Source organism: Rattus rattus, chromosome 5, assembly GCF_011064425.1.
Source record: "Rattus rattus isolate New Zealand chromosome 5, Rrattus_CSIRO_v1, whole genome shotgun sequence".
In the NCBI taxonomy this organism is placed as follows: domain Eukaryota; kingdom Metazoa; phylum Chordata; class Mammalia; order Rodentia; family Muridae; genus Rattus; species Rattus rattus.
This window is the reverse complement of record NC_046158.1, coordinates 4000387-4017035: the sequence shown is the minus strand read 5'-3', so window position 1 is coordinate 4017035 and position 16649 is coordinate 4000387. Positions and strand designations below refer to the sequence as shown.

Genomic DNA, 16649 nt, shown 5'->3' with positions numbered 1-16649 from the left:
CCCACCGAGCTCATGGACAGTGCCAAGAGATTAAATTCACCTGATATTGATACCTACAGTATCATCTTGTTAGTAATTTCATTTGCCTGTATCTCAGAAAACCCTAGCGGAGGCACCCCATGTGTGCGTGCATGAGTGTGTTTGTGTGCGTGCGCATGCACGTCATTATTTGTCCTCCACAGAGCCACCCAAGTAGGTCCTAGAGGACAGGGATAGATAACAGAGTGAAATGTTCAGTAACAGTCTGGGACCTACCACAAGCTGAGGTGATCATGGAGAGACTCTTTCAAGTGAGCTGTTTCCTTTTCTTGGGAAAAGCATGTGGCTGAAAGAGAGAGTGCGCCCAGGCAACCAGGCAGCGCTCTCCCAACCCCTGCCCTTGGACAGCCTCCCGGGCCTGCTGGATTTCCATGATAAACACAGCAACATTGACAGATAGTCTGGCCAGCCCTGCTCTTGTCAGCCAGGCCTTTTAGCAGCTTTGATTAATTGCTTTTACGATTTCACATCCAGCCGGCTGGTGGGTCACTTCTGCCCCCATCAGGTGGAAGAATGGAACAGGCTGCTGAATGAGTCAAGACAGCCACCATGTGCCAAACTAGTGACCTCATTTTGAAGGAAGATGAACTTATATTAACTCCTTCTGGCCGTATGCAGTTTTGCAGTGCCTTTGTATCTGAAGAGCGAGCTCCTGAGGTCTCCCAGCAGAGCATCTTGGGCTTCTGGCCTGGCTAAAGTGGGGCTGCAGTCAGTCCTCTGTCTTGGGGTGCTTACTCTTGGCTGCTAGCGGGGACTCCTGAGAGTAGACACGTGCAAGTGCCTGTGAACATGGTCTCTGCTTCTTTGTTGCTCACTGCATCTCCAAGTCTTGACTGGGAACGAAACAGCTCCCTCTTCCTGGGGCAGAGATGACGGAGGCTGTGGCCTCTGAGGAGAGGATCCAGGAGCTACACTGAGCATCCAGAACACACTTAGGACTCACCTCCATTTTTGTTTCTTGAGCCTTTTGAGATGAAATAAAGTCAAAGCTTGTCCCCGCTGCCCTCCTCGTCAGCAGCCTCACTTGCTCAGTAGTGTTTTTAGATTGGTGTTCATCCGCTGAGGCAGTAGAGAAGGGTGAGCTCTAAAGGAGAGCTATGGGATAGGCGGCACTGCGTCACCCATGTCATTTCAAGCTGGATTGGATTGGAAATGGGCAAGGGGCAGCCCAACACTAACACACGGTCTTTGCTTTGGGACTCATGGGAGTCCCTGCTTCCCTTATAACCAGACCTTCCAACACATTATCTGCAGTTTTGTAAAACATGCTCCAGGTTTTCCTTGTCTTCTGGGAGTACTCTGCTCCCAGAGAGTTGATGCAAGAGATCTGTAAGTTCTGTGAAATTTCAGAAGAATGGGTCATTGTTTACTAGCTGGTGGAGTTTTTGTTACACACGTTTGATTAAGAGACTGAGACTTGCAGGGTTTTCAGAGAGAACAACTAAATTTCCAACACCCGCTCCATCTAGGCCATATGCCCCTCCTCCTCCCCCTCTGTACTGCTTCTGTCTGGACCCATCCCCCCACCAAGACAGAGGGACCTGAGAGGGAGCAGGGTGTGACACTAAAGGCCAGAGTGGGCTCCAAGCATTGTTGGGGCTGTAGCCGCCCCGTTTGAGCTGTGGAGGAGGAGGGAGGGAGGGAAAGCAGCCCTACCCAGGCTAAAGGCCCCATTGTGTATGCTGGGCATCAGCTCTCCATTCTTACACTGAGGAGGACCAGCCTTGGGGGACCGACAGACTTCAAGGCAGGCAGGAATGAGTCCAGTGGCCTGCAGCAGTTGGCCCAGACCCTTCTATGGGTCCCGTGGCCACAGAGGCTGCAGTCTAGCTGCAGTCATCTTGGCTCCAGATGGCTAGTGTGGCCCACAAGAAGCACTGGATTTTGTCTGGGTCCCTGTGCAGTAAACAGAAGAGAGTGGATGTTTGTGGGCAAGAGTTAGCATGTGCCTTTAGCCACCCCTAAGCATAGGCCACCTGCTCAGGGTCACCTCTGGTCTAATCACCCATCTTTCCTGCCTGCAGGGGGCGAGAACATCAAAAGCATCAACCAGCAATCAGGTGCCCATGTGGAGCTGCAGCGGAACCCCCCTCCTAACACCGACCCTAACCTGCGGATATTTACCATCAGGGGTGCTCCTCAGCAGATCGAGGTGGCCAGGCATCTCATAGATGAGAAAGTTGGCGTACGTACACGGGCCTTTCCCCACCTGGCTTATACTAGCTGGATTTGCTTTTGGATGTCCAAGGTACCTGCTTTCCCCCAGAACCTTGTGCTTCCATGCCTTTCCATCCTTGCATCATGTGGGGCAGCCTCTCCTCTCCTCTCCAAAGGAAAGTCCAAGGCTCAGGGAGTGCCAGGCCCAAATGCAATGAGAGAAGCCTCTGGCATGGCTGCCAAGGCTTCAGCAGTCAGAGCTCCGGCCATGTCCCTGCAGATGAGCCTAGATGAGCTGCAGGAAAGCAGCCTCCCCCAGCGCTGCCCCAGGCTCCCTCAGTGTCACCCTGGCCACCAGCCCTGCAGGCAGCTTTCATTGACTCTGGCTTTAGTTTCAGGCACCTCAAAGCAGATAAAGAAAGGGAGTGTTGATGGAGGACAGATGGGCCACTGCTCACCTCAATGGGGACGTAGAATGGCAGAAAGAGCCCTGGGCCAGCCTAAATTGACGGGAGAGTCAAGCAGGTTGGTCCTCCCCCAGGGTGACATGCAAGGGCAATCGTGGTGGTGCCAGGACTGGCTGTGTGGTGGTCTTGGTCATTTGAGGGGCAGAGCACCACTGCAGACATTGTCTGCTGGGGAAGGAAGCTAGTGTGAGCGCAGAGCTGTCTCCTTCACTTGACTTGCCTCCCATAGTGGCTTCCCTGGGTGGGCCTGGGCAGAGGGCAAAGTGACTTGGTGACACGGGTGAGAGCTCCTCTGTGCCCACACAGGGTGCCAGCCTCGGAGCCCCTACAGCCTTCGGACAGAGCCCCTTCAGCCAGCCACCAGCTGCACCACATCAAAAGTGAGTCTTCTGCCTCCGTCCTGGCGGAAGGGTCATCACCCGTTTAACCTCCTTGGTCCAACTGCTTTGCCATGCTAATCCAAGTCCTGGGAGGGGCCACACTGTTTTCCTCTCTGTCCTGCCCTGTACCTCGCCTATTAGTCAGAGTAAAGCCCAGAGCTGGGGGTTTCCCATCGCATGTCTACCCAGGGAGCACAGTGCCTGGGTAGAGGGGAGTGGGTTGAGCTGGCAGCTCTTCCTGCAGACCAACAGTGTTCCTTCCTTCCCTGCAGCACCTTTCCCCCCAGGGCCTTCCCCAACATCGCTGCTAAAGTTAACGGGAACCCCCACAGCACCCCTGTGAGGTAGGTGATTAACTGTCCCTCTGCCAGTAGGAGGGTGAGGGAGTCAACAATAAAGAGGAGGAGGCTTGGAAGGCAGGGGAGGGCTCAGTGCCCTGAGCTGTCACAAAGCATTCTCTGTCATCCACAGCGGCCCTCCAGCTTTTCTGACCCAAGGCTGGGGCAGCACTTACCAGGCTTGGCAGCAGCCTACACAGCAAGTCCCAAGTAAGTGACCCACAGGAGGGTGAGGGTGCACTCCAGGGTGGTCAGACTGATGCTTACAGAGCCAGGAGCTGGGGTGGGGGTGGGGGAGTTGCTCAGTTCCACTCCTGGTGTGGCAATGCTCCTCCCTAGAAATGGGGCCTAGTAGACCCAGGCTGTGGGAACACATAGTAGGTCAGGCTGCTTTCCCTGGCTCATAGGACCTATTCAGAGCGGGGGTTTGGGCTGGAAAGGACAGTGGGTGTGGTTTGACAAGGCTCTCTAGTCTCCATTTCTAAGGCTAAGCTCCAACCAAGAGCTTCTCTGTACTCTGCTCTCCTAAGCAGCTTCCTGCCTGGCAGGGACACACACACACACACACACACACACACACACACACACACACACACACCCCCCTACTTAGTCTTCTTGTGTCAGGACGACTTCTCTTCAGTGACCTAGCAAAGGCCATTTTCTGTCACCTAGACTTCTCAGAAACAGAACTGTCTGCCCAGCCGCTAAAGGAGGAGGAGCTTGTACAGTCTTCAGCCCTCTCCATCCACTCTGGCCCAGCCACCTCTGCTGTTTGCCTTTCTCAAACAGCAGCCGAAGTGTTTGATGAGCTCTGTAACCTCAGCCATTTTGTTCCCTTCCCTCCTCAAACCCAATGACTCAAGTGTCAGACTCTGATAGGCGCTTCCCAGTGAGAGCTGCTGGTGCACACCCTCCTCACTGGCCAGGCTTGCTCTGCTGAGCACTGGGTTCCCGAGCATTCTGCTGTCTCCTTGACCTGGAAGTAGTGGTCTTGAAGTGCTAGGCTCTTGGATGCTATTCTGACATGTCTATCCCCAAGGCAAGAGGGTGACAGGATTGTTCCCAGATGCAGCCCTGAGAGGAAAAATTCCTCCCCACGTCCCCAAAAGGAGCACTTAGAGTCGCGGTCCAGCAGAGTCTGAAGCCCACTTGGTTGGCTTTGGTGTGGGTGGTAAACAGGAAGAAGACAGACAGACAGCTGCTTCTAGCTGTGTGGCTGAGTGCTGCCTGTGCCCAGGTCAGGGCCTGTGCAAACACAGTCCTGTGCACACCGGTGTCCCAGGGAAGAAAACAGAAGCTGTTCCTCCCTGCAGTCCAGCGCCCGTCTGCTTTCCCTCCAGCTAATTAGCATAGCAAAAACAGCAGGCACTCTGCCGAGCCCGTGGACTTGGTCTTCATCGTCCTCTAGCTGCCTTACGTTGGCTCTGTTGAGTGGTGAAGAGCTCTGGTGAGCTCGTGCTTGTCCCTGACCTCTCTGCCTTGTTAATCTGTTCGAGCCCAATGCGCCTTTCCTTGATGCTGGCTGTCTCCTCATTTCTGTCTCCCCTGCCAACAGTGGAGGAGGAGGCACCTAGGCCTCTGTGCTGTTCCCACACAGAAAGGCCAGGCCAGGCAAGATCCCAGGTGGGCCTGTGGGCCTGTTACTTCTGTCATTGGCATGTGCACCATGGCCACATGTGCACAAGGTCTCCCTGGCTTAAACCCCAGGCCTATGCCTTCATGTCAGGTTTTACACAGGGAATCCCCACTCCTAACCTTTCTTGTGCAAAGGGACAGTGGTTGAGCTTGTGGGGCCTCATGAGGTGTCAGCACCATTTGGACTCTATCCATGACGAACTAGGTCTAGAGTTTGAGAAGGCTTTGGCTTCCAGCCCTGCCTCCTAAAGACCCTGGTTGAAGCCAGCTTCACTGGGCTGAAGTCGCCGGGGTGGGAGTTCCTGAGCAAGGCCTGACTGCTGTCTGTTTTCTGCACAGGCCAGCAGAGCCAGCCACAGAACAGCCAGCCCGACTACAGCAAGGCCTGGGAAGACTATTACAAAAAACAGGGTGAGTGCAGCCATCGCACTGTCCAGCCAGAGTCACCTGGTTTACTTTACACCCTCTCTGGGTCTATGCCTAGGTGCCCGCCTTGTCTCTCCCCTGTGTCCTGTCAGAGGAAGCCAAATGTAGCCAGTGCCCGCTAGGTGTGTGTCTCAGTCTCTGGGGGCCATGTCAGGGCACGCAGAGGTCACAGTGCAGACTGGGGCTACCACTTCACTGGTTGTGTTGCCTGTCTTTCCTTAGAGTTCATTTCTCTTTATAACACCAGGAACCAAGTCAGACTTGAGACTGATTTTCATGCCAACACAAAAATGCCCCCAGGCTAATTGTCATTAGCACAGGGCCTGAGCATGTTCAGGTCTAGTGTAGGGTTCTCTGGCAACATCTCACCTAGAACCACCATTTGCTGATCAGAAGGCCCAGGTTGAAGCTCCTTGGCTTTGGGGCAGGATCACCTGTGGGTCGAGCTGCTCTGGTGACTTGATGGATAGGTGTTGCGTGGTCTCAGCACTGGGCTTGGGGCCTATTTAACACCAACCCTGCCTGACCCAACCCCACTGAGTACTGCACTGCACCGTCTCTACCCTCACTGCCTGTGCTTATTCTTTGGCACCCAGAGTTGCTGGCAGGCAGGCGGGGCAATGTAGTCCTATAGAAGTGGACCCTCTAGGTGGGCTTTGGCAGAGGCTGGTAAGGCCTGAGAGAGTCTTCCACACCCTCCCTTCCTTAACTCTTGTCTGTTGTTTGTCCTCTAGGTCACACCACCAGTGCTGCCCCACAGGCCAGCTCCCCCCCAGACTACACGATGGCCTGGGCCGAGTACTACAGGCAGCAGGCCGCCTTCTATGGGCAGACTTTAGGGCAGGCTCAGGCCCACAGCCAGGTCTGTAGCCAGTCCCCAGCACCGTGATGCCACCCAGCCTTGTGCTTTCCTAGTCCCAGGGTGAGCACGGTGGCCTATAGGGTCTCCTCTGTCCCTCCACCTTGTCCCAAACCTTGAGCTTGATCAGATGCTGCTCTCTTTCTAGCTCTAGGCCTGGCAACCCTAACTCTAATTGCCATGGGTCTGGTGAACAAGGACCACTCCAGTGGTAGTCCTTGCAGAGAGTGGCCAGGCTGGGGCCTTTACCTGCACAGCACCTTCGGGGCCGAGCAAGTGGAGGGCCAGCTTGGCCTCTCGGTGTGTAGAAACGTGGAGGGCTCTATGTAGTCCTCAGCCAGAAGGAGCTCTCCTTGGACCTTGGGGGCAGGGCTCCCATAGGTACCTTTTGCCTTGTAGGAAGCTGGTGGTAGGCCTGGTGACCCAGAAGAAGCCCTCCCCTTGCACCCCCCTTTGCCCCTACATCTTGCCCCTAGAACCTGAGGTGCTTAGAGTCCAGTATCTGGTGGTGTGAGGTGCTGGTCTTGGGCTGACCCTCTCCCTCCCCCCCACAGGAGCAGTAGATGGGCATCTGCCGCGGCTCTTCCCCGAAATCAGTGTGAGAGAAACCTGTTTGTTACAGAGATTTTTAGATTTGCAAACCTTTCGATGAAGACCTTTGTTTTGTTCTGTGAAACACTATATTTAGATTAACAGAAATTTTCTAAAAATTAGGAAAATTAGTTACTAAACATTGGTAATTTTTGTGTCATGATTTCTTTGTAAATGTGTAAGCTCTGGAGCTCTTTTGGAGCAAAACCTGCAAGCTCAGGTGCCGGAACTCTCCTCAGAGCCTGACATTTCATCAAATGATGGGTTTGTCTTGTGTCTTTTTATTTACAGTTTTGGGTGGTTTTTTTGTTGTTGGTTTTTTGTTGGGTTTGGGGGGGTTTGGTTTTTTGTTTTGTTTTGTTTTTTGTTTTTTTGTTTTTTTCTGTTACAACAGAAAAATGGCTTGGAAGTCTTAGGTGGTAATGTAACAAATTCTTTAAAAATTTTTAAGCAGTATTTAAATATTCATAAATGTAAATTCATTAAGTGTTTCACCTCTAATTTCTTGTATCTTGGCTGTCTGGTTTTATTGCATTTTTTAAAAAACTGAACTATTATGTATTGTAATTAATGATGTGAATTTTGAACTGAGACGGGTCCTTGTGTTGTGGAGGGTCATTCGTGGGCTGTATCATTTCTAGCGTTTGGATGGTGATACGGAGACGCTGTCCACCTTCCTGTAAGCTGCCCGTCTCCATTGCCCAGGGCGGTTGTGTGTCTAAGACCTCCAAGCTGGTTTTAAAAACAAAAAGCCTTTCTCTATTCTCAGAAATATAAATACTGTTATTTTTTAATATTAAAAAGAAATTGAATATAACTTTAACACACACTGTGGACATTAAACCATATAAAAATGTAGTGACTATTTTTTAATTCCAGGTGTTTTTTGCTTTTTTCCTTAAATATTTTCTTAATATTTGTCAAATTAACTAGATAAATAAATCTAGTATTAACCACAGTATGAGTTAAATAATTTTGATTTAATAAAAGGGATAATATGATTTCCAATGTTTACTGTAGTGTAACTTGTACAGATAACATGTATTTTTAAAGAAAAGACGAAATTGACGCTATTTTCTCTTGCGTTTTGAATTGACCTGAGGAACGCTCGTTTGAAACGCGCTCGTCCCAGTTTGCAGTTCCTGTTCTCCTCGCAGTGCTTGCAATGTCTAACCATTAAACAGCATTGGACATGTTATGCATGTGGTTGTTTTTTAAAGGTGTTCTTTTTATTTGACTGACAATTCATTTTACACTCTATATAATAAAATTTCCACAAGACATCTTGTGGGCAAAGTGTTCTTAGTCTGTTTTTTTTTTGCTGGCCTTCCTGGCTGATGACGGCCTCCATCAGCCCAACTCTGATGCACAGCCTCTGGGAAGCTGTGAAGTGAAGCCGGCTTTATGTGGCAGCTTTACCCTCTGACTTCAGGGCCAGCCACACTGGACAGACTTCCCTGCAACAGCATCTGAATGAGAGCAGTTCTACTTGGGTCTGGGAGAGGTGTGATGTCCAGGGAAGCCAGTAGGTCAGCAGCCCACTGAGCTGAGACTCCCCCTCCCACCCACCCTCCATCCCTCCACACTCTTAGGTGGCGGCCCTCACCCAAAAACACGCCAGCCCTGCCCTGTGTGTGCTCCCTGACTGCTGCATCCTCCAGGCCCACTCACCTGTGGCTCTGGTAGGTGGTGGATCGTCCCTGCAGGCTCTGATGGGACTCTGAGATTCATCCCTTTTGTTCAGGAAAACAAAGAATACCCCCACCTACCCCAGGCCTACTGCAGGCCTGCTATAGGACCTGGAGGGGTAAAGGCAGAGGGGCTGGCCTTTCCTCTCTCCTGTTGAAAGCAACTGGTTTAAAATTTAGTTTCTTTGAAAGCAACTGGTTTAAAATTTAGTTTCTTTGAAAGCAACTGGTTTAAAATTTAGTTTCTTACCTAGGGCATCTGCAGGGCTCAGCCTTCGCCTTGTACTTAACATTTTATGGACTTGTCCCAGTATAAACACCAGTCCTTGCTCAGAACCCTCTTTGTGGTGTGTGTATGTATATATAGACACTAGACCCATTAGAGTGTGTGTGTGTGTGTGTGTGTGTGTGTGTGTGTGTGTGTGTGTGTGTGTGTGTGTGTGTGTGTGTAACAGGCCCATTAGTCTTTGCTCAACCCTCTTTATGGTGGGGGTGTGTGCTTGCGCATGCCTTGTCTCTACCACACGCTCTTGAGAGTGAGAGACACATCTGTGGATCCTTTAGCCCAAAACGGGGTGGAGTGTGTCCCATCTGGGCCGCACTGGGGCCTGTTGAGAGCCGGAAGACAAAAAGGAGATGTGGCATCTTTAACTACACCTCTAGAGAATCGAGTTTGACATTGAGAAATTGAATAGTGAAAGCCACTGGGGAGGGGGAGGGCCAGCCACAAGGGCAGCAGCCCTGATGGCGGTAATGCAAGTTGGAGAGGGCATTACAGGGAAGACTTCCTTCTAATTCATCTTCCAAGCTCAGTGCCAAAACAGCATTTGGCATGGTTCACAGGGAGCAATTGTGTGATAATGAACCCTAAGGTGTCCCTTAATTGAAGACTGAGCATTGCGGTTTGTGCCAAGAGTCATAAATGGCGCAGGCTTGCGGGAGGATGCATTTTCTTAAATGTATCGGTAAGTACAGATTAGCGTTTGTCCCCAGTGAAATGCCGTACTATAAATTATGGAAATCTCTCTTTCCCTCTGATGCAATCTTCTGTTGGGGGGTGGGGTGTGCGGAGCAGCAGGCCGCAGGGGGGAAAGTTTGCAAGCATATGAAATTTGGCCTCATTAACATGGCGCCCGCCCTCCGAAGATGGTCTCCATCAGCAGTCTGCTGTCCTGAAAGGCTAAAGTGCTCGAAATGTACCAAGTTCAGCGGTTGTGTTCCATTAAGAAAGCTGCGTGGTCATCATGGAGGGCGGTCTGTGTTTGGCAAGGTAGGGGTGGGCGGTGCCCCAGCACCCACCTTACCACACCCACACTGGCTCTGCCCACAGTCAGGATTCAGCAGTACCTCTGCTGAACTGACCCAGCCCTAACCAAATTGGAACTGGAGTGAGGAGTTCTCCATCCTCAAAGGGCTGCACCTCCATCCTGCCCCTGGCCTCTCAAGTCGGAGTTAGTCTTATGCCTCAGTGGGACCCTCTTACATGGTGGTCATCCATGTGTCTGTCCTACAGCCCCACAGGAGTACAGACGGTATGCTGCAGTGCCCAAACCGAGGGGCGCTGGACACCCGGGAGCCCCAAGTCCAGCTGGCTCCCACACTGCTGTTTTCCAGGCCCACTTCTAGCCCTTCAGGGCCCAGCTGGGGTTTAGGTTGGGCTAATGCAACTGCTCCTAAAGGACTCAGATTAATGGCCAGAAAGTGGTCTGACAGTTCCGAAGGGGGCTGTGAGCCAGGGTGCTCACAAGAGGGAGCGTGGTTATCTTGGGCTTTGTCTTGGGCCTTCCTCCACGTTCCATAAGGCAACACCTTATGCTCACTTTCCACACTGGATCCAAGGCTGGAAGGTACTGACCTACCCCTTGACACAGACTCAGAGTGGCAGGTGCTGTGTGGTCTCCTCTCTTCCTTCCAAGCCTTCTGTGGTAGGGCCAAGCACACCACTCACAGCGCTGGCCGTCCCTGGACAGTTGCAGGTGAAGTGGCCAAGGGTGAGGTAGGATGCCCTAGAACGGGCTGAGCAGTAGCAATGGGCTGGTCCCAGAGGTTTATCAGTCATTTGACATTTACCTCACTAAGATATGTTTGAAATCTCAACCCAATACCTTTGCAGTCATTCGTGGATCGAAGTCAGTGGGATTGTCCTGTGCTATCCCCACAGAGCTCAGACAGCTCAGACAAGTATCATCTTTCTCTATGTCCAGGCTGGCCTTGAACTCAGATCCGCCTGTTCTGCCTTCTGAGCCCCAGGGTTAAAGGTGCACCACCACTGTCTGGCTTCTGTGGTTTTCTTAGACAAGTGTCTCAATCCTCACACGTCTGTGCTCTCACACTTCGAGCATGGTAAGCCACAGCATTGCATGATAACTCTGAGCACAGGAAGCTGGGTGGGCAGTAGCAGGACCACATGCAGGCCTGAGGTAGTACTGTACCCATGAGCTGGATGTTGATGGGTCAAAGTTGATACCCACATACACCTATAAATACAGACATATCTCTCAGCATAGACACTCATCTGCACTTCCGGACTGCAGAGGCAATGTGACCAGCCATCTCATACCCCTTCCTCCACACCCTCCCCACCATGATGGACTCCTTCTAGACTGAATCAAAAGTCCTTAAGTTCCTTTTGTCAGGTATTGTCACAGCAAGGAGAAAAGTAACACACTCCCAGCCTCAGTGTGACCACCCTGTCCCCTCTCACAGCAGGCGCTAATCACCACCCTGTTCATGGGCTGAGATGAATCCAGCTAAGGTCACCACGGGAAGTGGCAGCTGTCAGTAATGACGGAGTAATGACCCCTGACTGCCATCCTGGCTTCCCGCAAGAGCAGCGGGGGCAAACTGATCTCAAACTCCACCCCACCTCCACCCCCAGCCCGTGTCCCAGCAGCCAGCCCCTGGGAGGGTCCAGCCAGGACAAGAGGGAACTGTAAGCAGTCAAGCCCATCCATAGTAATGTGGCTGGCAAGTGGGCGTGGCGGGCCAAGGCTGCTTCATCCTGGTCCACAGTGACTTTTCTGGAAATCTCACTTCATCACAAACAAGTCTGCAGCCCTCCGCTTGTGTCAGGTTGTCTGACCATCGCTTCCCTGAGAAGCAGGCCCAGCCCAGCACTGAAGCTCTCAGTTCTCCAGCTGTCCCTTTATCATGGACCACCATGTTCCCGACAAATGTCACAAGCCCGTCACCATAGCAGGGGCTATGGACCTAAGAAAAGGCACACTGAGCCACCAGGTGACAACAGGAAGGGATTGTGACCGTGTGCTCAGGACAGCTGGCCATCTGTCTAAGTGGTTGGGGTTTGTTTGTTTGTTTGTTTGTTTGTTTGCAGGCATGGCTGTGGTATTTTAGTTTGGGGTTGGGGTTTTTTTTTTTTTTTGTTTGTTTGTTTTGTTTTTGTTTCTTGCTTGTTTTGGGTTTTGTAGTTGTAGTTAGTGAGTTTGGCTTGTTTTTGAGACAGGGTCTCATGTAGCTCAGGCTGGCCTCCGTCTTGTTCTATAACCGAGGATAACTATAACGTTAACCTTTTCAAATCCTATTTTTAATGACGGTTCTCAAATGCTTTAGCCTCCCTTGTAGCCCACCACTCACCAGAGGTAGTGGAAAAGGAAGGTATGGGGGAAGTGGGCCTGGTTAGAAAGGTTCTTTGGAGCAACTCCCACCTGAAATCGGCCGTTCAGTCCACAGGTCAGCAGCAGCAGCTCGATCCACTTGCAAACACCTCATGGTTATGCCAGCAGTCCAATTGGGTAGAGTTGGGATAGCAACAGCAGTGACACAATCAGGGACAGCCAGCCCTCAGCTGGAGCTTGACTCGTCAGTAGGAGGGACCCAGAGGGACATCAGGAGAAGTTTTCAGCTGTGCCTCTCTCAGGGAAGCGAAGACCAATGAAGACATGAGACCCACAAGTGTTGCACAGTTAGCTGTACCAATAAGCAAAGCTCTGTCTCCGTCATTCCATAGAGTCCTATTTATACCCTCGGAACATCACGTGCCCTCCACGTGTCTTGCCTCAGCCCGTGAACCCAGTCAACCTGAGTCCTCAGAAGCGGCAGCAAACCGCAGCACAGCACCAGAGACCTTTTTGTGCGTTTCTCTCTATGGCGTCCTGACAAATGCAGCTCAAGTACACAGCATAAGGTGGACCAATGCATGCCTGTCCTTAGCACAGAATCCTTCATCACCGGTCCTTTCATACGCTTGCTTTAGGAGAACATCTCTCTCCTGTGTCTGCTTCAGCAAGATGTTCCTTCACGAGTCTGCTGTAGCCTTTCACACCTAGGTCCACGTCAACAAAACGTTCCTTGCCATGTTGGCCCCAGCAAAACACCATCCAACCAACTTCCAAAGAACCCTTAAGTTTCCACTTCAGATGACCTTGAATCTAAGTCCTCTGATCTCTACCTACCAAGTGTTGGGACTACGGGCGTGTACCACCATTCTCAGCCTTAGAGGTATATTTTCAAGATCTCTCCCTAGCCTGCCTATTTTGCCGTCAAAAAGAGGAGGCTGGCTCATGTCCCCACTGGAGATTTGTCCAATGATTGGAGAAACCTCTCTAGTGCAATTCTCTTCCCTGGGGCTGAATCACACCCCTGGTCTCCAGACCACATTAGACTCAGTCCCCAGACAGAGGACTCTATAAATGCACAGAAGTTTGGTTTAGTTGCCAGGTTGTGAGTTTTGCTTATTGGTATGCGTGGCAGCGGCGTGCACCGGACAGGCATGTGCTTGCTCAAGTGCACTCCGCACGCGCAGCCCCAGTTATGTTTCCCATTTTAAGAGTTGTGGCTGTGTTGCTTTGTTTCTATAAACCCTGACTAAGATGGGGTTAGAGGATGAATTGGAGAGGAAGGAACTGGCATAGATGGGATCAAAACACAATATATTCATCTATGCATATTAAATAGAGTATTTAATTAAAGATGAGGCACTGCGGAGATAGCTCAGTGTTTAAGAGTACACGGTGCTCGGGGTTGGGGATTTGGCTCAGTGGTAGAGGGCTTGCCTAGGAAGCGCAAGGCCCTGGGTTCGGTCCCCAGCTCGAAAAAAAAAACCAAAAAAAAAAAAAAAAAAAAAAAAAAGTACATGGTGCTCTTCCAGAGGTCCTGAGTTCAATTCCCAGCACCCACATGGAGACTGAAAACCATCTGTAATGGGATCTGATGCCCTCTTCTGCTGTGTCTGAAGACAGCTACAGTGTATTCATATATAATAAAATAAATTTTTTTTAAAAAAATTATAGTATCAGCAAGTTTCAGAGGTTCAGTCCATTACCGTGGGAAACATGGCGACATGGAGGCAGACATGGTGCTGGAGAAGGAGCTAGGAATTCTACACCTGGACCAGCGGGCAGCAGGAAGAGAGAGTGACACTGGGCCTGGCTTGAGCATCTGAAATTCCAAAACCCACCTCCAGTGACACACTTCCTCCAACAAAGCCTAATAGTGCCGCCCCCTAATGACCAAACAATCAATCATTCAAATATTTGAGCCTATTGGAGCCATTCTTCTTTCTTTGTTCTTTTCTTTCTCTTTCTTTCTTGCTTGCTTGTGTGCTTGCTTTATTTCTTTGTTTCTTTTTTGTTTCCTTTGCTTCTTGAGACAGGGTTTCTCTCTGCAGCCCCGGCTGTGTCCTAGAACTTACTCTGTAGACCAGACTGCAGCCAAGTGCTGGGATTCTCCATCGCCACTGGCCTATGGGAGCCATTCTTATTCAAACCACCATGTCCCCCTACAGCCTTCAATTGCCAATGACCCTCAGATGATCGCAGGACTTTGTAGCCCCTCCTCCACCCACGCTGGGATTTCTGTTGGTCCTAGCCATTGAGTTCGTGTGTGCAGCTGCACTGCCAAGTCCAGGAAACATTGTTTAATGTTCTGGCTTTCACAATCATCAAACTCGCTCATCCACCACAGCCCCTCAGTCTAGAGAAGATGCTGTGATGCAGACTTCCTGTTTAGAGCTGAGCACTCCAGTCTCTTGCTTCCTGCATGTTGACTGGTTGGCTTCTGTTTTAGTCACTATCTGCTACCCCAGGAAGCTTCTCTGATGAGGGTTGAGAGATGCACTGAGTTATGGGTACAAAGACAAGAACTTGAGGTGCAGTTTATTACCATGTGCAGTAGGGTCTCCCTAGGTGTGGCCAACTTTTATGTGGGCATTAGGGTTCACAACTCATGTTTTCACCCTTGCAGAACAAGCATTTCACATACTGAACCAGGTAGGCATAAATTCCTACCACCTATTTTAATAAGCACTCGACCACTCCTCCTGCCCATGACCTGCCAGAGGTCAAAGAGAAAAGTTATTAGGACACAGGGACACCACACATGCATGAAGCAGCAGCTAGCTGTAGTTCAATCCTGAAGAAACCTCAAGACTCTCAGAAACAGCAAGAAGGCAGAGGAACCTCATGAGCAGTTCTCTGGCGAGTTTCTCTCTGTGGCGTCACCACATGCGGAGCTCAGCAACGAAACGTAAGGTGAACCAATCCATGCGTGTCGTTAGCGAAGAATGGAGAGGTGGAGCAAAGCAAACCATACACACATACAGACATACATAACGCCCACACACATACAGCAAGCACGTGTAAAATAAAAATAAATCTTTAATCTTTTTTTAAAAAAAATAAAGCTTGCTGGGATTATATTGGATTTGCTAACCTGTTAACTCAGCTTGGGAAGAAGGAGCTGCTGGACATTGACTTTTCCTCCAATGAACACGTGGCCCCTTCTTTTTTTTTCTGCTTTAATTATAGTGCTTTATGGTACAGCCGTATTATATCTAATTTTCACATCTATCTACCTATAAATTTAACAGTTCAGGTGTTGTTCCTTAGGCACACCCCACCTTCTTGTATTTATTAGTTGGGGGGGCACACATGTCAAGAAAGGCCTTCGTGGTGCCAGAGGACATCTTACAGGAGTGGGTTCTCCCCTTCCACCTGAGGGCTCCAGAGACTGAACTCAGGTTGTCAGTCCAGGCAGCAAATGTCTTGACCCGCTGAGATTTCACCGGTCCACCAGTCGCCTTTTTAATGATTGTTTCTCTTGATTCTCTCTCTCCCTGCCTTGGAACTTGCCAAGTGGCATCGGCTAGTTGGCCAGGGAACCCTCGGGGTCTGTCTGTCTATGCCTCTCTAGGGCCGGGGTTACAAAAGTGTGCTACTGTGCTTACTGGCCTAACAGTGGCTTCCCCTCTTCTTCCTCCTCCCTTCCTTCCTCTTCATTAATATTTATTCTGGGGATCACATTTAAGTCCTCTGTGGGTTTCCCACAAGGAGGAGGAAGGGAGCAGGGTCGACAAACAGGGTTTCAGATGGCCTGTGAGTGCTAGGACCAGCTTCAGGAAGACAGATCGACTTTACCTGGGGTGAATGAAGGATTATATAGTTTTGGGGAAGGGGGTAGGAATATCCAGGTTGACAAAACTAAGGTACTGAGATGCCTTATTGGCATGGGGAGACGTCCCAGAAATCTCAGGTACTAACTGAACGGGTTCTTATCCAGAGCAAAGAAACTGAACCTGAAATCTCACCAAGGCTGCCTGACATTCTGCAGGGGTAGGGTGTGGGGTCTGGGAACCCACACACTGAGAAAACTCGAAGCCTCACGGATAACAGAAGTCTGCCATTCTGCACTGGGCTTTCTAGTGACATCAGCCTGCCACCTTTGCAGCAGGGCAGCAGCCCTCAAATATGTTTTTGTTGTTGTTATTGTTTTGCTTTGTTATTTGGAGACAGGGTTTTTGATGTAGTCCTGGTTGGGCTGAACCCACGTAGAACAGGGTCACCACAAACGAAGGGATCCATTTGCCTCAGCCTCCTCATCAAATTCACTTTGGTTTGGTTAGCTAGCTGGGGTTCGTTTTGTTTTTTAAAGACAGGGTTTCTCTGCATGGCCCTGGCTATCCTAGAACTAGCTCTGTAGACCAGGCTGGCCTTGAACTCAGAGATCCCCCTGCCTCTGCCTCCTGAGAGTTCTGGGATCAAAGACACGTACCACCACTGCCCAGCTAAATTCACTTCTTTAAAAAAAAAAATTTATGTTATGTATATAAGTAC

At 50.5% G+C, this 16649-nt stretch overlaps 1 protein-coding gene across 1 annotated transcript in view; it reads left to right on the top strand.

Moving 5' to 3' along the window:
* The window catches only part of Fubp3 (far upstream element binding protein 3), a 46530-nt gene extending 39578 nt beyond the window's left edge, over window positions 1-6952 (top strand). The window contains 7 exon segments of the mRNA XM_032902811.1: window positions 2064-2224; window positions 2970-3043; window positions 3316-3387; window positions 3515-3591; window positions 5356-5427; window positions 6177-6364; window positions 6856-6952. Of these exon segments, the coding sequence (XP_032758702.1) occupies window positions 2064-2224; window positions 2970-3043; window positions 3316-3387; window positions 3515-3591; window positions 5356-5427; window positions 6177-6331 (611 nt within the window). The 3' untranslated portion in view covers window positions 6332-6364; window positions 6856-6952.
* The last annotated feature ends 9697 nt before the right edge of the window (window positions 6953-16649 follow it).